This window comes from Poecilia reticulata, linkage group LG1 (assembly GCF_000633615.1).
Source record: "Poecilia reticulata strain Guanapo linkage group LG1, Guppy_female_1.0+MT, whole genome shotgun sequence".
NCBI classification, from domain to species: Eukaryota; Metazoa; Chordata; class Actinopteri; order Cyprinodontiformes; family Poeciliidae; genus Poecilia; species Poecilia reticulata.
Window position 1 is genome coordinate 10,006,776 of NC_024331.1, and position 24,271 is coordinate 10,031,046.

Here is a 24,271-nt window from a genome sequence, read left to right on the forward strand (position 1 = left end):
ATATATATATATATATATATATATCTTCTCATTATTACATTGGAAGCTAAGTGCTTTTTTTTTGTTTACATCATTTTCCACAAACATCAAAATGAAAGTGTGTCAGTCCTCTTTCTGTAAATGTTTTATGTTTTTCTTTGTTTTAAGAAGCAGAAATAAAATGGCTGTTCTTTAAAAATGACGACAACTTTACTGTAGTAGAGTCATTGAAAATTGTGTTGGGTTTTCACAAAAAGGTTATGTAATATTTGCGGCTCTAAAGTAGTTTTACGTAACCAGACTGAGGGCAAAAATTACTCTTTGGTTTGTAAAGACTACAGATCTAGAGTGTTTGTTTACTAAGTCATTTCTTTTTTCAAAATAACTTTAATATGTGAGCAGCCCCAATAAGATACTTAAAATTTTGTGACTGTAGCATGGAAAAGTGCAAAAGAATAAGTTAAAAGACTATGAATACCCGTTCACCATTAACTTGTACGAATCAAAATATTTATGAAAAATACATTGTGAGGATTTTTCTGTTAAAGTTTTCTTTCTTCCGTTTGTGATTGTTTTGTTGATCAACTTTCTTCACAAAAGCATTGCATTTTAGCAAAAAGTCATTTTAAAAAGCTCCTTTGTGCTCCGTTCCCAGATGCGGAGATGTTTGCAGATAGAAACGAGTCCGAACTGTTTCCTGAACTAGACTCCAACTCAGATCCATTTAAACCGGACCCACCAGCGAAACACCAGGTGAACGGTCGCAAGTCGGCCAGTCCGGAGATGTTTGACCTCTCCCGTTTGGCGCCGCCTCTCAGTGCCCCGCCCGTTCGTGTGTGCCGGACTCCGGAGGCCTTCCTCGGACCCACAGGGGCCTCGCTGGTGAATCTGGAGACTCTGATTCCCCCGAAACCCCCTACAAAGACGCAGAATAACCCCTTCCTCTCAGGTATTACGCTGAATGTCCGTTATTCACCCAGTCACTGCTGGCACGTAGAGAATTTTATGTTCACTTTTACCAAAATCTGCCCTCTCAGGTCTGAGTGCACCATCTCCCAACAACCCCTTCCACTGCGACCAGCCGCGGCTCACCCTCAACCAGATGCGACCCTCGTCCACGTCTCCGCTGCCCCCTCACATGCTGCCCTACAGCCCGTCGCTGCCCCTCCCTCTGCTCCACCAGCCGCCTGTCCTCCCCTCCTCCCTCACACAGCCTCCCTCTGGGCTCCTGGACCTGCCCTCTAACCTCCCCCAGCCACTACTGCCCCTCTCTCCTCGACCGGCACCTCGCGTTCAGACGCAAACGCACAGCCATAACCCTTTCCTTTGAGGCCGCTGTGGCACACAACCCGTGGACTCTTGAGGGAACGATGTACGCCAGCTGCGGTAAACTTGTTGTAAAAGAGTGTGAACTGATTTGTGGTCTGATGTCATTAACTTTCAGTGGATGTAACGGATCCATACGGTGAATCTGTGTCTGTCTAAAGACACGGCAGCTGCTATAAAACCTAAACTCACTCATTCATGCACTCAAGCGTGCCTCAGGATGCATAAACGCAAACACATCAACAAACTGACCGACTGAATCTGAAAAGTCTGGTCTTTTTTTTTTGTCTTCTCATCAACTTTGACACTCCAAGCCCCGCCCCCCTCTGACCGCACCAACAGACCGCTCCGTTTCATGAAGCAACACTCTCTGATTGTCCCCCAAGCGTCACTGGGATCTTTGCTGCTGCTTCACCGACAAAAGCATGAATGCGTTTTACTCACAAGCCTGCAAGCGACGATGTTCTTCTGAGAACCGGAGATAATGTACTTTTTAATCTGATGATTTGATCAGTATGTTAAGCTTCCGGTTAGTGGAGGAGGCCCCAAACTGTGAGATATAAGAAAGCACAGAGCACAAATTGAACTCATGGACTCTCCTTCCTTTTAGATTACGACATACAATGTTGTGAAAAAGTATTTGCCTTCATTGTAGATCTCTTCACCTTTTGCTTTTTTGTCCTAAAATGACCTAAAATGTTTTGATCACTAAACCACTTTTAATAATGCCTCAAGATAAACTGTGCAAATAAAAAACACAGTATTCAAATTTGAAAAAGTAATGGCTTCCTAAACTGATTCCCTGGCAGCAGTCAGGAGGAAGCAATTAGAAACTTATTGATTGCTGGCTGTGAGCCTTTTTCATTACCTGGAGGAATTTTGCCCCACTCTTCTTCACAGAATTGTTTAATTTAGTAACAATTGGATGTCTGCTTAAAGTCGCCCTTCGGTATCTCAACACAGGGTGTTTGCACATCCTTAAAAAGTCTTAAGTTGATGCACCGATCTAAAATCAAGGCCTTAAAATGTCTTAAATTTGTTTTGAAAACGTAAGTTGGCCTTAAATATGTAAATTGCAGATCTTAAATTATTTCATGTTTTCTATGTCTTTGTTTTTCTCAGGACTTTTTTATCAGGCTTCTCCATTGTGTTCTGTGACTCGAGACAGTTGAGGCTACTATTAACTGGCTGCTAATATACTCTTGCTAGCTGGTTAGTTTTGCTGCTTCCATCATGGATAAGTGGAAATTTAGCGCCATTTAATTGTTGAATTTGACTATAAATTTGAATTCATCGTTGCATTAGTCATGGACCATTGGACCACCCCAGAGCATTCCACTACCACCATATTTGATTAGCAGCCCATCAAGGTGTGATGGGATGCCACTTTATTTCATGTTGTTAGAGAGGTTCTATCTACGTGATTTCTATGTACGTGATTTCGTGTAGATACAGTTTCTTCAAGAAACTGTATCTACAGTTTCTTGATAAATTCAACTCTCCAGATATGGCATTAATCAGGCTCGGGTGTTAAACCAAAAATAAGTGATTTATCCCATTGAGATTTAACATAGGTTGCAATTATATTTTTTTCTCTGTAGTTTCTTTTCTTTGTGTCTAAAATTTATTCAATGATCCTAAATATTTAGGAGTGACAAACATGCAAAAACAGATCAGTTTTGTGAGGGTGCAAAGACTTTTTCACGGCATTGTAAAATCATTACCTTTAATATCCTGAACTTTCTTGAGCATCTTGTTCTAAGTTAATTCTGTCTTATGTCATTTGAAAGCAAATGGCCCCTTCTGGACCTGGGGTAAGCCAGCGTACGATTGATTTTGCTACCTAACTGTGGACCTACTTAAATCTCTGATTGTATCCGTGCCTGTTTCCACTGATTGCCCAAACTTCACTCCCTTAAAGCCGCTGTAGAGGACTTCTGGAAGAAACTTGTCACTCCTGTAAAGGGATTCAACCTAAGCTGATGAAATTGATGGAACTTAACTACAGAAATCAAATTACAGACGAAATGCCTGATGAGAAAGTAGGTAAAAGCGTAAAAGAACTGATAACAGATGTGAAGATCTTGGCACACTGGCAGTTTGACAATACGAGGATCAGAGAAAAATCACACAATGAGACACTTTATCACTGCACTGAACCTGGACTTGAATGTGTAATGCCTACCTATAAACACATACAGGCTTGGTACATATGTATCTACTGAAAAATATATTGCTGTATTATGAAATATTATACCAATAAACAGCTAGTGTTTGCATTTATAGTTTCAAATGTTTTCATTTATTTGTGAGTCATTCTTTCTCTTGTTGCAACTGTGAAAGTGGATAACCCTTCAAAATCCACAGCTGCAAAAAAGATTTAAAGCACTGAAAGCTCCGGCATGACAAAGATTATTCTCTATGAAGAAAAATAAGAGTTTTAAAATGCCATAATTTAATCAGTGAGAAACTTTTTTTGAACTGCCTGTTACATTTGCCTTAGAGAAGAATTCATAGGCCACAATTTCTGTTTTGTATTTTATCACATGCACAGAAACTTCAAAGTATTTTGTTAGGATTTTGTGTGATTGGACAACAGAGTTGGTGAAGTGGAAGGGACACTTTTGCCTGTTTTCAACACTTTTCTCAACAGAAAAGAAATCCGAAAAGTCTGATGCATCATGTGTAATATACCGCCCCTCCCCCCTTTACTCCGATTCCCCTAAAAAAGGCATTGTTTTCAATTCTTAAAAAACAAAATATATATTTATGATACATAGCATTTGACTGATAAGTGTAATTGTATAATCAACTTAAAAATGAAAATTTGCAACAGCTGGATTACTCTCAACGATTTTGGCATAAACAATGAAAGGAAGTTGAACTGTGACCCTGCAGGACACCCTTAGCTACAGAAAGGGAATAGAAACTGAAAGTGTCTACCCACGGTTTTCTATGAGAAAGATAATTCTAAAAGTTTCATAGACACAACCCTGTACAGTAATAGCTTCTTTTATATGTAACCAATCAGTAAAATGTAACCCGATGACAAAGCTTTGAATGCTATTTGTCCTGCAAATTAATCAAAAATAAGGCAAGTTGTAAATCCTAAATAACCACTAGATGGCAGCACGTCTTTACTATGCAACTGTTTGGACACAGAGCCACTTTTTTAAACTAGCCGCTTATTGATGAATAACCTTACTCAAAATATTCAATATGTACCTGACTGCTAGTCAAAGAGTGGCAACTTTTAATGTCTGAGGATGAGATTAACAGGGATTGTTAATCCCTGTTAACACCCTGCATCTTATTGACGTGTGCGTCAACAAGATCTAGGTCGCAAAATATATTTCTAAGAAATAATGACGATAAATTGAGCTGTGGTTAACAGTGCTGCCTTTGCAGAAAAAAAATATCCTATGTATGAATCTGGTCTTGGTTTTTTTTCTTGCATTGAAGTTTGCATTTTCTCCCTGTGCATATGGGTCCATCTTTCCACAGTCCCCCAACGTGACGTGCGCACGTTGTTGTTTGTCCTGTAAGTGCGTTGCCCTAATGGACTGGCAACCTGTCCAAGGTAGTTCACCTTGCACATATTCAAAAATAAACTTTTTTAAGTAGGCTGAAGAAAAATAAATAAATAAAGGAAATTCAGTCATGTCGACAGTAAGAGACACACTCAACCGTWCCGTTTGATTTTGACGGCTGCTGTTCGTGCCCAGATCCAGTCATGTGCCGTCTGATCACAGACCTAAGCAGCTGCAGCCTCCACCTCCAGATACAGTAAATCAACTGCTGCGAACATTTGATATGCAACTTTTGCCATGTGGTGTTGATTTTGTGGAGGAGGGGGAGCATAAACAGGCAGTGGTGAGTTATTGTGGGAACAGTTTTTTTTTTTTTTTTGTAGGGGAGTAAAAACTATTTTCTATTGCAAAAGTTTCCGCAGAAGGATAAGAGACAATGTGAACCTGCAGAACAAAAAGTTCCACATCAGCAGTAACCTCAGGCTGAACTTCTACAATGGAAACATCTGAGTAATATAATCGTATGAAAGGTAATTATGTGTGACTGTCTGCAGCTATCCATCTCTATTTGTCAGAAATTAATAACTGGTTTGCTTCGTAGCACCGGTGCAGTACGCACTGCAAGTCTCATGTTTCAGAAGTCAACAACTCGGTGAGGGAAATTTTGTTTGCAGCAAAGCTGACAGAAGTAACGGCTTCACACTTTGGCACAAATGCAGAAAACTAAACAACCTCTTACCGCTCTGTTAGACTTGTCCTGATCTGCCCATGCAACTGCAGAAAAGTGCCAAATATCTTCTGGTTTTAACTAATCATCATCGCCCCCTTGGAGCTGTTGTTTCTGGCCTGCGGTGGGGAGGTCATCCAATTCAAGAAGCTTTCAGACTGATAAATTAAAGCTACCGTAGGCCCGAGGAAGGCGCTGCTGCTGCTGCTGCAATGTGGGAACGATTAGTCTGCTGRGAAAATCAACTACGGCATTTACTCAATATCTGTCCAGCTTTGGCTCTCAGCTGCAACCTGCAGCTCCACGTAGGAATAGGATTATGTGGTTATTGGTTACCACTGCTCCAGAGTGCAGTCCCTATGTAAACATTAAATATTCCTCTTCTGCAGCAGATATAAGCTTTTTATTGTTGTTTTTATCCTTATGAAGGAAGAACAAAAATGTAATTAATTTCTGAAGACAAGTACAACTAACTTCTATATATTTAAAGTGTGCTTTGATATATTTGATATTATACTGATAATATATTTTATAACTATATAACTTTGTATTTAAAGGTTTTACACAACTCATCAAAAACTCTAATTTTAACATAATTTTACAGCTCACATTAAAAATAATTAATAATTGATAACAATCCCCACTGTTTAAATACAAGTGCATTCGATGATAGCCATTTTTTAAACTTATCGATGTATCTATTAGAAATAAAACTGAACATAAAAATATATCTAAAAGACAGAATTCCCAAAGTCCAATAACTCCATACATTATCTTGATATTAAAACATAGTCTTTATTTTAGTACATGGTTTAAAGCAGGGTTTAATAAAAGAAGCTTCAAAATATCTGTAATAAAAACGGCCTCAATGCAGAAATCTTTATTCAAAGGAAAAGTTAGATCGGTAACATAAACATCACCCTTTCAGAATACTGGCAGCGAAAAGAACCAATCCAGTGTCCGTCCGTGTTTTGTAACAGCCAATCAGCGTCCTGGATTCACTGTATGCGGAAGTTGCTACGTTTCACATTGCTCAGTTCAATTGGAAGCTTTCCGCGTTGAAAAATGTCCCAATAACTTATCACTAAAACTCACAGAGCAGATTTTATTAATGCCGTTTTCTGGTATAAGTACATTTAACATTGCTAACTGTTCCAAAGTTACAGCTTAATGACATTATTATTCACGTGTTAGCCTCATGGCTCACTCCTCGACCGTATGCAGGATGTATTTCATGTCAAATTCAAGCAGCTAAGGTGAAGCTAGGCGACCACTGAAAGGGGCGCTGGTAGTGGGGACTTGCAGCAGCGGGGTTAGGGATGGAGCCGAATCCAGCAAAGCGGCTCCGGACGGCGGAGGAAGAGGGAGGAGAAGTGAGAGAAAGCGGAGGAGGAGAGCAGACAGAGGCGGAGAGGAGGAAGACGGCGGATGTGGTGGGTGATGGACACCATTAAAACAATTTAAAAAGCATACGTTTCTGAGCCCGTTTTGTGATATTGTGTAAAAACAGACAACGTTTACAAACACTCACTTAACACCCTGCAGCAGGAGGGAAGTTACAGCACCCTGTAATTTCCCTCCTATTTCATTTGCACTAAGTCAGAACTTTCTCCATTTCCTCTCTCCTGCAGAGTATCATCATGCCGGTGCACAACGCATCATGTTGGCTGGAGGAGTGTCTGCAGGCCATAGTGCACCAAGACTTCACCGGCTCCATGGAGCTCTCCGTGTTTGATGATGCAAGCACAGTATGGTGGTTTGCTCATTTGCATGTTTGTGCAACTGAAGATGTGATGTGAAACCGGTCACGTATTATTAATCTCTGCACATGTTGCTCAGGATGAGTCCAGGAAAGTGGTGGAGGGCTGGAGGGAGAGGATGGAGGATCGGGGAATCTCAGTGGTGATCTCAGGTCACAGTTCTTCCCAACCCAGAGGAGGTCAGCTTAACTACCCGTCGATTGTGTGTTTGAGCTAGAACATAGACTCACTGTTTTACAGGATAAATGGCTTAGAGCTGCCTTCAGGTTCGGTTTTGGATTTTCACTACCATACCAGCTGGTTGGCATCTCATCTAGGTCTGTTACCATAGTAACTGATGCTGGAAACCTAACCTGTTCTGCTCTGAAGTGGGCTAGGGTTTCTGACGTTTAGCAATATCTTGGTGCACTTTAAATTAGACAAAATTAACTAAAAAGTTACTTTTCAGCAAGATATAGGAGCTTGTTTCAAGGCAATAAGTCCTTAATCTTGATGAAAAAGTTCTAGGTCCATTGGCAGATTATTTAATTTATAACAAGACATTTTTCCCATAAGTGAAATAATCTGTGACTGGAATAAATAATTTTTCATCAATACTAAGGAATTATTGACTTAAAACAAGCTCCTGTTTCTTGCTGAAATGTTACCTTTAAGTTAGTTTTGTCTTATTTCAAGTGTACTAGGATGTTTTCACAAGAGAAAAAAATACGTGGTAAGATTTTGTGTTTTTGCAGTGAAGCACTCTTTCAACCAATCAGTGCTCTGAGAAAGTATATCTGGATCCCTCCAGAACTGTTGACATTATTTTCAATAACGTCAGTGAAATGAGAAGATCACTTTTAATCTAAATTTGCCTTGTGAATAAATAATTTTGCTTTGTATTCTATTGACCGTTTTTTTTTTTGTTTGTTTGTTTCAATTTAAGTTTCTTTTTTTTTTAAAAAGTAATCATAATTTAGTTTTATGCTTTTTTGTTTTGGTGGATCCATACACAGAAACATGCTGTGTTATTATGTCTTCCAGTGGGATTTGCAAAGAACAAGGCAGTGACTCAGAGTAGTGGACGGTACTTGTGCTTTCAGGATGCGGTAGGTGWGCTTCAGATGTTCTTTTAATGAAACGCCAAATCCATAAGTACTGATTATTTTTTATTTAAATATACAATTTTATATTTTAAAGCACAATTTTCAGCTATCCTCTGCAGGTTTGGCAGACCTGTCATAACACAAACATCATAAAAGTGAAAGTATTGGCATCCCAATGCAGGTTCATGTGTGAAATACTCTGTTTCTTGGTACATTTTTCTATGGTCACGTATCGAAAAGCTTATCTGACTAATGTACGTATTGATAGAAGAGTATGATACTGTGAAGGTCATTATAACTGCAGTCACTTAAACCACAACACGGTTTTTGTTTTTAATACTGCTTTACTTTTGAAACAGATTGTGACTCTGTCTTGTTTTTTGTTACATGTGTTTTGAAAGGAAAGGTCATTTTCACAGACACTGACTTGTCTCCTGTGCAAAACCCAGAGGCCTGTGTATAATAATGCAACATAAGGCAGATGTAACAATGTGTTGAAGGTTTAACAGATTGCATTCACATGAACTGCAGTGGGAGGTTTGAGATTGCAGTTGTTTTAACGTGGCAGACTTTTTGTCTTGGCCTCGCTCTGACTAGTCAGCAGCTGTGAAACGAATCTTTGTTTCAACAACATAAAGATGTTTGCTATCTCCTGGTGATAACGTCCAAACAGAACCTCACTTTAAAACACTAAAAAATAAGACTTGAAGGTCCGAGCAGCAAGTTAAAAGTCTTGGTTTACGTGTTGCTCCTCTACCTCCCTGGCATGATTTATTTGTAGCTGTTATGCTATTTATATATTTACTTCCTGTCCTTTTAAACCTTAACTTTAGGTTTAATCTTTTAACTCACCCTTTGTTTTCCTTTTTCCTCCCTCATCTTTACAGTATAATTATTTATTGTCAGTTTGATTGACTAAGCATCTGTATGAAGTCTATCCCAACAAGCTGCGATAAAGTTTTTTTACTTTAGTCTGTGAACACATGTTCTCTGTTCAGAAAATGATTTTAACAGTAAAAAAAAACAAACAGATGTCAGGTTTCATGTGCCAAACATGACAGAGACCATCCTGGCTTGTTCTTAGGAAAAAATTTAAAAGATAATCTCTGCGATAATCTCGATAACGGTCATGGGAAAACCTAAGTACAACCCGAGATTCAATCTGTTATCGAACCACATTTAGCAGCAATAACTTTTGTGTGACCTTATCAGCCTCGCATCTTTTGGGAGGAATTTTTGGCCAACTCTTATTTGCAGCATTTCTTCAGTACATTGAGGTATGCAGACACAAATGTCCTAAGGTCCCGCCACAGGTCGAGGTCTGGACTTTAACTGGACTGTTGCAACACCTCGATTCTTATATTTTTCAGACATTCTGTCGTCGATTTGCTTCTGTGTTTGAGACAATTGTCATGTCGACACCCCAAATTTCTCAAATGTTTTTGTACAAAGTTGAGTTTGTGATCGACTGAATGGCTACAAGTTGCACAAATTATTACATCTTTGACATCATGCCTGTTAGTTGGTAAAACTAACAGGCATGTGAATACTTGTGAATAGTCTTTCACACTGTTGAATAGTGAACTTTGGATTACTTGGAAATTACTTCATAACCTTCCCAAGATTAATGGGCAGCAACAAGTGTTTCTCTTTGGACACGTCTTCATGTTTTGTCTTCTTCCAGTACTCATCATTCTGAGTCCACCAGGCTGGCAAACGTTCAAAATTCCTGTTTTACAGCAGTGGCCACACTCACTCGTGATCAGTTATTTTAAGTATATCTAAGTATCAGCCCATGCTTACTATGTATTTTTCTCCATTTACATCCTGTGAAAGCAGCAAGGTTGCACTTTCTTTTTTTCCCCCCCAGCAGTGAATCCATCAATGCCATTTTGTATGTGTGCAACATCGACAGACACCAGAATAATATCTGTGCCAATGCAAACGGCGGGTGTTCTTGGATGGCCTGTCAGCAGCTCGAGTTTGAAAATTGTTTGCATTTCATGATGACGAGAATCAGAGAATGGCTGATCATAACAGACTGCTTCACGGTGTTTACAGAGTGGAGAAGCTTGCAACAGCAGAGCAATTTATATTTGAGAAAGTGCGACTGCTCACGTTGTCTCTCGCTCTCTCAGCGCCTTTTTCTGTGTTTCTGTTTTGAAGTGTTAGATTCACTTTACACACAATACATGCTCAGCTTATGTTTTCAAACTTGTTTCATTCTAGAAAGTCTTTGAAAGATGGTTTATATATTTTTTTTTATCTAGTGAAGTGATATCGAGTGTTTATGAATGTTTACTTTGTTTATGTGATTTCATTTTATTTTACTTTTTTTAGGATGACATCATGTTGCCCCAGAGAGTCCGTTTGCAGTATGAAACATCTATCCTCCATCCAAACTCTGTAAGTTTTTTTTTTTACTGTCATTGCTTAGTCACTTCCTTCTCTTTTTTTTTCAACTTTGCTCAACCCTGCTTCCCTTCTTTCTTTTCACTTCTCCTCGGCTCTTTCCTTTTCTCTCAATCTGTTGAAATAAAAGAAAAAATCTTCATTGGGGTGCGTATGGGCAGTTGGCACGTGGAACAGTGAGAGTATCCGGTGTTGACGCTTTCTTTGACATGCCAGGTCGGAGGTCAAAGGTTGCGTGTGTGAGGGGAAGTGAGCGAGGCGGCATGGAGACAGCAGGCCCGCTGCCCCGTACAAACACCCTGACCTTTGTGGCTCACTGTAATTTTTAAGCTCTGTCAAAAACATAAGAGTTGAGAACAGATTTGCGTGCGGTTGTAGAAGACAAATTATCTTTTATTTCTCAACATCAGGTAAAATGTTTCTCTGTACCAGAATTATTTGCATCAAAAGAAAAAATTTAAAGAGTTTTTAAAAATTTTTTAAATTTTATTTAAAGACAGTGTTGTTTAGTGTCGTCGTCTTGCAATCCAAACATTGCAAACTCTATTCCAGTTTCCTCCTGCCATATATCGATGTGCTTTCAGTGTGTAGTGTATGGAGGTGTGTGCATTTGTGATGTATTGTCAGACAACAAAACAGTGTATAAAAATACCTGCTTTTAACTTAATACTATATATCCATCCTTAAGTTTAATTTATCTTGACTCACTCTTCTTCCAATGTCTTCTTTACTGTTTTTTTTATCCTTGGTTCCCATCGAAACAGAAACTAACAACAATGTTTTCATTCTGGTCACTGCTTAAGCATCGATTTCTTATATGAAAAGGAAAAAAAAAACCTATGGAAAAAAGAAGTGGACAATTTCAAGTCCAGCACACCATGTTTTGCTTTCCTGTGCAGTTAAACATACACCAGACACGCTGTCAAAGCAAACATATTCGTTGCTCGTGTGATGGTGAGCATGTGTGTTTTCATAATAGCTGATTGGCTGCGGGGTCCAGCGGCTGCCGGAGGGATCTACGGAGCGCTACGCCCGCTGGATCAACTCACTGACTCGGGATCAGCTCCTCACTCAGGTAAACAAACGCGGCTCGTCTGTTTCAGCGCTTGTGTTTCATGCTCGGGGTGAGAGGTCGCATGTCAGGCAGCTACTAGGTCGGATAGAAACAGGATACATGCGTGTTGCTCACAGTTTGTACGGAAACGTGGCAGAGGAGCGGAGGGCGGAGGCAGCATCACTGCTGCCCTCAGAGCCCATCAAAGCTTCAGCAGGGGAAACGGGTCACACTGTCGACCGAGACAGGGGGAGAGGGGGATGTTGACGGAAGCTGTTGGCAATGGAAAAAGTGATTTTACTGGCAAAGAAATGGTGTTTCTTTCTGTGGAGACTTTCTGCTCCAACTGGTCCTGCAGCAGACATTCAACACTGTTTGGACTGTAAAGCTAGCTTTAGACTAAGAACGCTATAACTTACCTTGAAGATCTACTGTAAATAGATTAATATCATTAAAATGAGAAATGGAGCAAATTTATCTGTTGGTGTTTGGGGTTTTGCAGGGCCTGGAAATTAACCTTATTTCAATTCATTCGCACAGTTATGTATGTTCTCATTTTTAAGGCCTGAAGTAGACAGTGTCAGTTTTTACAATTCAAAATATATTTTATAAATAAAAAAAAAATTTAAATAAGGTTTAGTATTACCTTCACTAACGAAATAATATAATATATTGCATTACTCTTTTGCGTAATGATTACCTTTTTGTTTATGTATTTGTCAGACTTTTATCACATTTATCAATACGTTTATTTATGATATCTAAATGTAATGTTGCTTGGTCAATGGCTACTGGCACTTCACTTGTGGTGAGAAAATACAATTGTACCTGGTCTACAAAAATATGTCAGGATTTATTTTCTTGAAAATCCTAAAAGGTTTGCACAAACAGTGGGGGAGAAAAACAGACAGACATGTAACATTAGGTTTTAAGGATTTTATGTTCCTATATTTAAAAGGAAAACTAATGTTGGTGATTTGCTGTCAGAGATGTTTAAAAAGGGAACAATTCCTGAGCTTATGTGGATAAGCTGTTTGACAGAACCATGTGAAATCATGTAAGCTATCAGAAGTGTCAGTGGACCAAACGGACTGGACCACTTAAAAAAAAAAAACCCTGTCGAAATGTGGCACCGTTATCAGTTTTAAGGTCAGCATCAGTGTTACCATTATTACCAATCATAATAGTTGTGATATTTTCCATCATATTCAGAATGTGTCTGTATTAAATTATATCTGTCAGGGATAAATTACAGCCTGCAGCTTGAGCACAAAATGCACACAGCATTCAAAGGTTGTGTTTTTTTTGTGAGCAGATTGGAAACTTTAATTTGTCTAAATAAGTCTATAGACAGAAACCTTGGTGTAATGGTTTTGGTTGTGCATAATCAGAATCTACATCACAATGTTGATATTTCAGTTCATCTGAAGTGGGGCAGAAAAAACAAGAGCATTCTGAAGGGCAAAAAGCATCTACCAAAATGTTAGCATTAGCCGCTAGGCTAGGCAGCTAGCTGTAAGAGAAGGCTGCTCAAGTACTTTCCATTTTCACACGGTGAGGACAAAACTTTCTTCTGCAGTTGAAACATTTGAAGTTTAGCTACATGATAATGTTTGGTAGTTTAGTAACCCTGCCTTTCATTCACTGCGATCGATTTGAGTCGTGTTAGAAAGACGGTTTGAGAAACTGTTTTTTTTTTTTTTTCCAAAGTTTGGGCACTAAACACAGTTTATGTTTCTTATTTTAGGTTAATAATGCTAATACTGGACTACTCATATTAAAATAAGTTACTATTTTATCCCGGAAAAGGAGGAAATTGAAATGCGTGAAACCAACAGCATAGAACCGCACTGCATAGAATGTGCCTAATAGATTATCTTACAATCTCAATTCTTTTCAACATATATTTCTTTTGTCTTTCACAATCTAGGCCCGTCCAATGTCTGAAAAGAGTGAGCATCTTTTTAAATCACGTTTTTGGTAAATGCTTTTGGTTTGCTCGAGTCTTTCACACATTTTCTGGGGAACCGGCGATACGGTGGGGAAGTATTTCTATTTATATTGAAAGGAGAGCTTGCCAGTTCTGATTTAGCAAAACACAGCATTGCCAAGGATACAGAGCGACCTGGACTCCCTTTCTATAACATGCGTGCACATTGTTACCGTCTGCATAAGCACTCAGCAGACATTCCAGGATATTTGTATGATATTAGGTTTCACGGCGCATGAGAGTGAGATCATGCACTGGTTCTACATGAAGGTGGTGAGCCTCTCCTTTTCTTTTCCCTGCCTTCGACTACCCGGCTTTACTTTTACTTTGGGTATAATTTGTGTATAAACAGAAAGAGCTTAGTAAATTGAACCACAAAATCTAGTGCTGCTCCCCATATTTAACTTTATATATGATGATTCAGAAACGCCCCTGCCCTCTGATTAGTCACAGTCAGCCTCCTACTGCGCCTGCTGTTTTCCCAGAACTCATTCTTATTCCTCTTATTCATTATTTGGCCCCAGCTTACATGTTCAAAATGTTGCAATATTACAACAGGCAGGCAAAAAGACGCATGGAGATAGATACATACACACACTTCCCAGACAAGATTCAGTCCAGCTGTTGTAACTGGCTGAAACCAGATGTTTGGCACCATTTTCTACATCTGCGAAACATTTCTGGCTGGGAGTCGTAGTTCGTTCTATTGTGAAAATGTCACATGTGTGCATACGCACGTGCACTTACAGGCGCGCTGTGCGAAATGTAGCGGTGCGGTCAGAGGCAGAAGTGGATCGGATGACCTTCAGGTTCAGAAGGTGAAAACTGTCACCCAACAGAGAGGAAAGGGCGAACAAGACGAGGCGAGTGGAGGGAAGGTGGGCTGTCAGGGGGGCTTCGTCTTTTAAATCAGAAAAAGTACTGAGGTTGTGTTGCATTAAGGAGTTTTAGAGAAAACAGGAGAAGCAAAAACACGAATGAGTCAGAGATCATCTGTGAGGAGGGGATTGTGAATGTTTTTTTTTCTATGCTGGAAGAGAACACGTATGCATCTGTAGGCCTGCCATGATAATATATTGTTCCAAAAAGTAGCACGATAAACAGTGATATTGTTATCTTGAGACCATTTTCAACTAATATATCAATGATGATAGCTATAATGTAAAGATGAGAAAAATGTTCATTTCTAAAGCACATTTAACTGAAAAACATGTTTAAATAATAAATAAAACATCCAAAACAATAAGAGTTAAAATGGACGGGGAGTCAAATGTTTCTCAAAGTGGCAGCTTTTCAACAACATTGAAGGGGAGCATCTGTTTATTATTGCACTCATTTTAATTTATTATTAGTTAATTTGTTGCTAATTTTGACAGGCTTATGCATCTGTTTTGTTTTCAGGATTAGAGTAGAAGTGTTTTTCTCCCCCTGTGTGAAGCTTCAGGTTAGTGTCTCCTAATAATTCGATTAGACTTTATGTTGACTCGCTGCACCAAGAACTACTGAAGCAACACAAAAACTTCTGAAGAAGACACGAGTGCTATTTCCTTCTTCGTGAAATATAAACAAAAATGGAGTAGCATCAAATTTTAGCAGTTGTAGGATTTCTCCCTCGTCTTTGGTAAAAGACCATGAGCCAGTTCTTCCGCTAGCGCTGGACTCGCTTATTAGTTTTGGTCGTTCTTACCCAGAATGCCCTACACTATAGTTCGCTTCCTGCTATGTGGATGCAAGCGGCATCCGGTCCGCCTGCATCCACATATGCATTCAAACTGCGCCAGAGTTCACTTCAACCGAACCGAGGCCTAGGTTTTGAGGCGGACCAGAGTTTGTTCGTACAACAAACGGATACAGGAATTCACACAAATGAAGTGCCATCAACGAAATGAGCGACTGTTTTATAACATAGTTTTATTAATCTTACCCAGTCTGATATTCAGACTTACTGAGACGCTGAAATTTGGGTTTCTTATTTGTTGTAAGCCTGACATACATTACTAATAACCTAATGAATTAATTCATGAGTTTCACCATCTTAGCTAAACTAGTGAAATAAATTACATTTTCAATATTAACGTCATATGTTGAGATCTACCCGTAATTCCTGCTGTAACCCTTAGATTAGCTGTCACATGTGAGTTTTTTTTAACACTGCTGATCATAAAATGTCTATTTTAATCTGGGAAATGTTCAGCTGTGTCCCAGGACAGTTTGTTGTCCAAAATGTCCTTTTTAAAAAAAATAAATCCCCTCGTTTCTGTTGAACTTTCTCAAAACTGCACAGCTCTTTGGTTCATGTACCTGTAGTTGTATTTTAGACCGTGTGAATGAAAAGGCTCAATATTGAAAACTACTGATTCACATTGATTTCTTACTGCCAAGTTTCTGTCTTGAGGATGATGGCTCATTATTTTGTGTTATTGGGTTTGGACACGGCTGTTCTTGACCAAGTTTTTGTACTTCTCAGGAATCTAGGAAACTGTTTCATAAACCTTATTGCTGATGAGAAATCTAACCCCTCTGAGGCAGAGAAATGTATTTTCCACAACCGCAGTAGCAGAGAGTATAGTTGCTTTATTAAATGCTCGTCATGATTTTGGTTTGTCTTATTTTTTTGTTCTAGGTTTTGTATTATCACACATTCTAATGCCCCCGTTTGTTTTTTGTCTTTTTGTCTTTTTGTTACTTTTAGAAACTGATTCTGTGTATTTATCTGACTTGCCTGTTTTATATCTGGACCTGGTATTTGGTTTTAGGCATACACCTCCCATGGACCCACAGTCGTCATGCCAACATGGTTCTGCTCAAGGAAATTGTTCATGAAAGTCGGATTGTTTGACGAAGGAGGCAAGGTGAGATTTAACTCTCTCACCATTCCTTAACCTCATTTGTTTAGCGCACATTTTTTTCCAACAATGTTTGAATTGTTGTTTACATTTTCTCCTCTCAGCAGAGAGTTTTCACTGAATTAGATGCAGATAAACGGGAGAAGAGAACCAAAATCACACTGGCATCGACGATCTGCTTCAAGTTTAGTGGTGTTTTGTAAAAAGTAAAATACACAGAAAAGTAATAAAGAACAGCTTTTACTTTTTTAAAATTTTCTAATTGTTTAGCCCACACATTGCATTCTCTTGAAATGAGTGGATAAAGTTAGCTTAGAACGAACTTTGTAGCAATTAAGACGGTTCATAATGACGATATAAACAGAAACACCCAGAAATTCCAGTGTTTTTGTTTATCTGATAGTAACTATGGTTTTTAGCTTTTGCAACAATATTTGTGACAGAAGATGTAAGTTAATGGCATCAATAATTGCTGATTATAATTTTTATCACTGTTGATTATATAATAATGGAATCTTTGTGCTGCATATGCTGGATCAGCGAAGGTATTTCTAAAGAAAACTTACATAAGAAGTTGTGAACAAATACTATCTTGCCTGTAGTGTGTAACGCACTTAAAGTTTTCATCTGATTAGCTTCCATGGAGGCTAATGCTAAATACTAACAATTTAACTGTTTGTTACATTTACTAACAATTATGCTAATACTAATTATTGTCAATAGATTAATTACAATAAAACAATTCCTATTTATCTTTTAGAACAGTTTGTTGTACACATTTTTTTTACCTTATGCCTAATCAAAAGCCCTTGTCAGCAACTTACACCTCCTAAACTCTCAATGTGGAGAAGCAGCAGCTCTGCTCTTCTGTATGCGTTGATATTTCTCGGTGTAAGGGGTCTGTCCCTTTCAGACCCTTGGTAATTTAGCTATTTAACCACTGAAGGTGGACCATTTATTACACCATATATGGAGTCATTGATCCTTCAGCCCAACATGGTCAGATGATCAATAATAATAGAAAAAGAGAAAAATGACACAAAGTAGCATCTGTCTTTACACACTAAAACACAGTTGATGTTTCACAAAATGAGCTTATTGCTTCACACATGGATGCAAAGTCTATTGCATCATGTGACGCAAATGCTGGGTGGCTAAACTTATTTACCACAATTAAAGGGGCAGTATTATGTAAAATACACTTTATAAAGCTTTACATCATGTTATATTGTTATTCCCTCATCAAAATCATACCTGGAGTGTGGCTTTGATTCGTTCCTGCAGACCTTCAGTTTCCCGTGGCGACCATTCAGCTCTGCAAAATGCTTGGTGGGACCGAGCACCACCTCCTCTTTGGAGCAGTCCTCCCAACTCAGCTCCTTCAGACTAGTCAGCAGCAATTAGAAAACTCCTGGTGGAACGACGCGTCAGCTGAGCTCATTATAGGAGGTAGATCTCATTGAAACGCTGGTAAAGGCGTTGTTAAACATGATGTGAAGATTAAATAGAGGAGCGATGTTGCGATGACTTTTCAGAAGGAACAGGAGTTTTTAAAGAAACAGAGTCCCAGTTTTAAGAAGTCATATTTCTTTTATGTCATATTTGATATGTACAACTTTTTATAGCAACTAAAGGTAACATAGTTACTTGATTGGGCTAGAAAGTGATTCTGTTTGACTGAAAAACACATAAAAATCATTATCTCCATCACTTTTAGTTGTGTTGAAAGTGAAACAGGCCTTACTACTGACAGCACATGCTGCACCTTTACTGACAGACTTCCAATCTCTCTGTTTTCTCTCCAGGGAGTCCCGGAGGATCTGCTCTTCTTCTACCAGTTCCTTCGTCAGGGAGGCTCTCCGCTCAGGCTGGACCAGCGCCTGCTGGTGTATCGGTACCACGAGGCGGCTGCGACTCATTCTGTGATCGAGTCAGTCTCACCGTTCCCCCTCTTTCCTGCTGAGTTTCTCTCGCACGCACATGCTTGGTCACAGTGTTGATCCTCCACCTACACCCAGCTGCCCACTGCCATCCCTGAGTTTCCCAGGGCTATCGCATGAACCCAAACCCTCCCGCTGACACACGCTCATGAGATGTTTTTCGGACTTTTCAGATGTCTTTGGAATTCCAGTCACTTTCCCAGCATTCAGATCAGGAATTTTGGCCTTCTCCGCCTGGAATGTTAGCCATCCGTTCAACGCTGCTCGTAGAAAATCGTGTTTTGGTGTGAACAGAAGTGCTTGGGATGCTGTGTGTCGGGCTCACAGCTGCCTGAGCTCCACCGTGTGGAGTCTGCAGGCGATCGTGTCTTTAAATGTAAAATGAAAGTTGACATGAGCTTCCTTTATGTCCCTCCTTCCTTCCCGAGTCTAATTTATCTGCCTGGTGTTGATGCACATCCTTCTCTGTGTTTTTCATCGTCCGTCTCTTTTGGGAGGTCTATTTCAGGCATGTCTACTTTCCGCTTTTCCCCCCCTTCTCTTGACACCCCGTCCCACACACTGCTTACCTACTTCCTCAAGTCAGCCAAATGAAACCGTGGCCTATTTCTGTCTGCCAAGCAGTGCAGCTGACCTTATGTGAGGTGAAAAGTTTTTTTATTTTTAAGGATAATGTCAGACAGTAACTAAAATAAAAGGCTTTTATTTTTGGTCTTTGAAAGTGAGTGGCAGCTGTGTGTTTAGTAGATCCTTCCCGTATTGATGCTGTGTCTTGCAGTCAATGGCTGTAAGGAAAGAAGCAAAGCAAAGAAAGCCTCTTGAGACCACCCAGGCTCTTGTTTGTCATATGAGGCCCGCTGGTACATGCAGTAAGAAGCTTCACTTTGAAAAATAAGGAGAAAGCGCTTCGGTCGAATGTGTGCAGGTAATTGCTCAATTTCAGCGAAGGTGTAAAGAGCACAAATACTATTTTCATCGTTTTCGTTCTGCCTGCGTGTGGCGATTCAGCGCACTTGAAGACCAGCAACCGTATTTAGTCTCTGATATAAACGCAGTCAGTCATCAGTGTGGTGTAAACACCTTCTGCTGTTATACTTTCAGTTCTGTGTGAATGTTAGCAATCAGAAAACATTGGGGCATATTTTGAGTTACAGAAAACGTTTTGTAGAGCATCAGATGACAAGTCAAAAGTACTTCCTTAAGTACTTTTACTTAAGGAAGTACTTTGACTTAAGGAAGTCAAAGTACTGAATTACAAATGTGTAACAGTCCGTTACTTTGTCAAAGTAACGGACTGTACTAACTTTTTTAAGGTTTTTATCATGTTATAATGTTATTCTCTCCTCAAAAACATGCATGGAGTTTTTCTTTGATTCTTTCGTTTATGTTTGACAAATCCTTTAGTCTCCAGTGGCAGCCATTCAGGGTGCATGAACGCTCATCGGGTGTCGCCTTTTTCACGGAGCTCCTCCAGACTAGTGGCAGCAGCAATTAGCAAACGCCTGGAGCTACTTCTCTATGAAATGCTCCTAAAAGCATTGTTAAAGGCTTAATGGAGAAAGTTGGGGTGACTGGTTGGAAAGAGCAGGAACTTCTTAAAGAGACAGAGACCCAATTTGAAGACATTGAATTGTGACATGAAATGTATTTTAAGTTATATTTGATATATACAGCATTTTTACAACAACTGAAGAAGAGATGCACCAATCCGATATTAATATCTGCATCTGTCCCGATATTGAAAACATTTCTAGATTGGGTTTTTCTGACAATGTGCCAGATCCATCAGGGCAGATCTGTTAAGTATAATTCTGTGCTTCGTGCTCTGAAACACAGCTTGCTGTATTATTTATTTTACTATATTAAGTTTCCTATTTCCCCTTTGTAAACCATTTAAATAATAAAGAAACTGTTAGTTCCAGTTTCTTTATTATTTGATTTACAGTGGCTGTTACACTCCTGACTGAACAAATTAAAGTTCAGTCAGTTTTTACATGTTTGACCAAGCAAACATGTGAAGCTATTGGTGTATTTAAGTGTATCATAGTGGTACAGAGTTATCAAACACATTTGTAATTCAGTACATTTATGTCTGTGTTTAAACAATGAAACATTTTAAGATTATTCAGCAATGTTTGGATCGACACAAAAACCTCAGATATCGGTGTCAAAGATGGAAAAATGGGATTGGTGCATCCCTAAGCTGCAGGTAACATAGTTATTTGATTTTACTATAAAATATCACCATCCATGAGAAGTGACTAGTCAAAGTCAAAACCTAAATCCAGATGACAACACATTGAAATATTTCAAAACCAGTGGTCATAGATGCTCTTCATCTAACTGAACTGTTTAAAAAGACCCATAAAAAGAATGGAATGAAATATTTATTACAAAATCAATTTGTACTAAATGATCTTACAAACTTGCTGTTATATAAGTTTGAAAGGCATCCTGATTACTACCACATTTCTATTTTCTGCGATCAGGGAGACTATCTGGAAGCTGCGCGTCGACTTTCTGCAGGAGAGAGTCCTGAGCCAGTGGGAAAACTTCACCATCTGGAACGCCGGGAAGCAAGGGAGGAAGCTCTACCGAAGCCTGAGCCTGACCAATCAGAGGAAGGTGATGTGGGACACCAGCCAAGTCATTTATCGATTTTTTTTATTTTTTTTTTACGTTTTTGATGCATTTGCTGGTTCTCTTTAGGTCAAAGCGTTCTGTGATGTGGATGAAAACAAAATTCAGAAGTGTTTCTACACATATGAGGAGTCCAAGGTCAGATCACCACTGAAAGAAAAAAAAAAGAAAAAAATCTGCAAGTTCTTTGATTCTTAACATTTCACCAACACGTATAAACTGTTTAATGTTTACGGACGTTTCTGTTGATACGACTCCAGGAGAGACCAAAGCCTACAGTCCCTGTCCTGCACTACAAAGAGGCCACAGGCCCCTTCATTATCTGCGTTAAACTGGTGAGCCCGGATCGTGTTTGCGTGTTGCACGCTTGTTGTTTCTGACCGCGCGTCCCTCTGGCCCGTTTTCCAGCCTAACGACATAATGATTCAGGGCGTGTGCCTTGCACAGGATGTGAAACGTACAAACACACGGCGAGGCTGTCAGGAAACGGGAAGAGACGGCAGCCTGATCTTTTGATCATGGGATGCTTACGCTAACATCTCATGCTTTAAATCATGAAACGTAGTAGGAAGCGTTTACGTTTGATTATTAAAGCTGAACAGTTTTGTTGAAATTCTGATTTTTCTGCTTTTTTTTCCCACTTTTTATCACTAAGAAAGATTTAGATTCAGATCTGAAGTGACCCCACCTATACTGTCTTGTAATTGCTCAATTATGGAACTTAAGAGTTAATCAAACTCAAAAGCACAGATGTCTGGACTCGATCTATGATGTAAATACCTTTGTCAAACTGTTGTGTTACATTTAATGCAAGAAGCAACACAAAACAAAGCTGCTAAACGGCGTCACAACGTTTCGCCTCTACTCCACGTTCGTCGTTTGATCCTTCCCCTGTTGTTTGCGTTGTTCCGAGCTTCACGTTTGCTGTGGTTGCGTTCGCAGGACATGACAGGAGGAGTCCTGGAGGAAAACCTCAACGCTTTGCAGCTGAGGGAAGGAACGGATTACTACCATTTCAACTGACGGCTCGACGTGCTGCAGGAGACCACAGGAGCCCCACAGGTTAAACAGACAGAGGAATGCAGAAGACTGATTTATGAAAACATAAACACAAACTCAGAAGATGGGGTGTTTATAACGGGGAGGTGAAGCGAAAGCAGCAGCACTGGACTGAAGGACAAAAACAAGAGGAATTGAGCAGTTTATGTTGTGTAATAAAAAGGGCCTCTTACTGTGTAAAAAGGTAGTTTAACTTGGCAAGTTTGACAAGTCTTGTTCTCTGCTTCTCTCTCACTTTTTCCACCGTTTCAAATTCGTTACTTTTGGCTCTTTATGTGGAGGTTTTACAGTAAATTTCTCGTTTTAGGGAAACATGCTTTAACGTTTTGTCTTTCCTGGTTAAGCAGAATTAGAGTGAAACTGCAAAAGCGAAACAGGTTTCATAAGGTATATGAAGTGATAAAGCGTGAAACCGCGCAGGAACCAAGCAGCCCCTGTTGAAAACTTGCTCAGGTTGTTGATTGTGTAGAAAAGATTGATTTATTATTTCTAAAATTTCATGAAAGTGACTACAGGTGCATCTCAATGACTAAGAACTTAATCACAAAGTTTATTTCTCTAACTTACCATATTTTCTGCACTATAAGGCGCACCTAAAAACCTTCAATTTCCTCAAAAACCGACAGTGCGCCTTATAATCCGGTGCACCTTATATATGGACCAATATTGAGCCACAACAGGTCTAGCAACTACAGTAAGCAACCGCCGACTTCATTTTCACCCGTAGAAGAAGAAGCGCGCGGTGCATGCTAGGATAGTTGTCAAAAAGCTGGTTTGTTAATAAAGTTTGACTGACCTATCTACCTGCCGACCGTCTAGAATCAGGTGGTCTGAAGGTCATTTACACCACGTTCTCCACGAACATGCTGTGTGTGAGAAGAGTGACCATCGTCCGGCCACGCCCCGGCCCAGTCGCGGAAGGCTCTCCTCGCCGACCGGAGTCGGACTGTTTTGTTGACATTCTTTATGTCAACAAAGTGGCTTTAGACATTCATCCGGGTTGCTTCGACTACATTTAAAGCCGGTGGGGGGCGGGGGAAGAGAAACAGAGGCTGCAGCGGCAGCGTGTCGGTTGGTCTGTGTTACCCAGAAAGCAGATGGGCACAATATCGCAACACCAACACCGTGAGTAAAACAACGACTGGGGCAGCCCACTATATAAAGTACTCGGGACCACTTCTTTATTATTACACATCCACATTTGTAGAGTACGGAACAAATCGCGTCCTGTATAGGTTCAATACGGGACGGGTGGCAATCCAAACTGAAGCGTCTATTCTATGCGCCTTATAATGCGGTGCACCTTATATATGAAAAAAGTCCTAAAATAGGACATTCATTGAAGGTGCGCCTTTTAGTGTGGAAAATATGGTAGTTCAACTAGATTTGTTAAATACTTTGTGGCAGATAAAACGATGCGACAAACTATCACTGACTGTGAAAACGTCACACTGGATGTCCAGCAACCTGGCTCTGTGCCTCTCCTCTCTTCCTCCAGACTTTGTTACCGTGATTTCCAAATTAAATGGAGACTTTACTTTGAACACCTGAGCAGCAGTTTTCTCTTTAAACCAGACGAGATTCTGCGGATGTTTCTCATTTAAAGGTGGTTTACCATAAGGAATGATGCTCAGAATTCATATTCTTTTCAGGCCACTTTTTCCTCCCACTGAACTTTCCATTGATATGCAGCATCATTAGAAATGGACTTCAGTGACTTAACCTTTTCTAGTGCATCTTGGACAAGCCCTGGCAATAGCATTAGTTTTATATTAGATTATAATTTTCTGTTAAATTAAAATCTAGGTTTTTATTGAAATTCATCGCTCTCTTTTTAATTACTTTTCATCACTTTTTTGGATTGAATTATGTAAGTAAGTGGATTTTATATTGAAATTCAAATTTATTCAGATTCACCTGTAA

At 39.5% G+C, this 24,271-nt stretch overlaps 2 protein-coding genes across 3 annotated transcripts in view; both read left to right on the plus strand.

Moving 5' to 3' along the window:
- epn3b (epsin 3b) overlaps nucleotides 1-3,588 on the plus strand; it is a 13,528-nt gene extending 9,940 nt beyond the window's left edge. For both annotated transcript variants that reach the window (XM_008413500.2, XM_008414339.2), the window contains exons 10-11: nucleotides 635-928; nucleotides 1,017-3,588. In XM_008413500.2, coding sequence (XP_008411722.1) covers nucleotides 635-928; nucleotides 1,017-1,309 — 587 coding nt within the window. In that variant the 3' untranslated portion in view covers nucleotides 1,310-3,588. The remainder of the gene's footprint in view (nucleotides 1-634; nucleotides 929-1,016) is intronic.
- A 2,611-nt stretch (nucleotides 3,589-6,199) lies between these two features.
- On the plus strand, nucleotides 6,200-22,986 carry b3gntl1 (UDP-GlcNAc:betaGal beta-1,3-N-acetylglucosaminyltransferase-like 1). The gene is made up of 12 exons (XM_008411445.2): nucleotides 6,200-6,995; nucleotides 7,194-7,310; nucleotides 7,402-7,501; nucleotides 8,346-8,410; nucleotides 10,748-10,813; nucleotides 11,799-11,894; nucleotides 16,620-16,715; nucleotides 18,515-18,639; nucleotides 21,139-21,274; nucleotides 21,359-21,427; nucleotides 21,550-21,624; nucleotides 22,232-22,986. The coding sequence occupies exons 1-12, from the start codon at nucleotides 6,882-6,884 to the stop codon at nucleotides 22,310-22,312; spliced, it is 1,140 nt and encodes a 379-aa protein (XP_008409667.1). The 5' UTR covers nucleotides 6,200-6,881; the 3' UTR covers nucleotides 22,313-22,986.
- Nucleotides 22,987-24,271: the final 1,285 nt, after the last annotated feature.

Excerpts from the sequence above, each read along its gene's own strand:
- b3gntl1 (XM_008411445.2), top strand. The coding sequence starts at position 6,882 with ATGGAGCCGAATCCAGCAAAGCGGCTCCGGACGGCGGAGGAAGAGGGA. Across the intron at positions 10,814-11,798 it reads CTATCCTCCATCCAAACTCT|CTGATTGGCTGCGGGGTCCA; the intron begins GTAAGTTTTTTT and ends TTTTCATAATAG. Across the intron at positions 18,640-21,138 it reads GCGACTCATTCTGTGATCGA|GGAGACTATCTGGAAGCTGC; the intron begins GTCAGTCTCACC and ends TTCTGCGATCAG.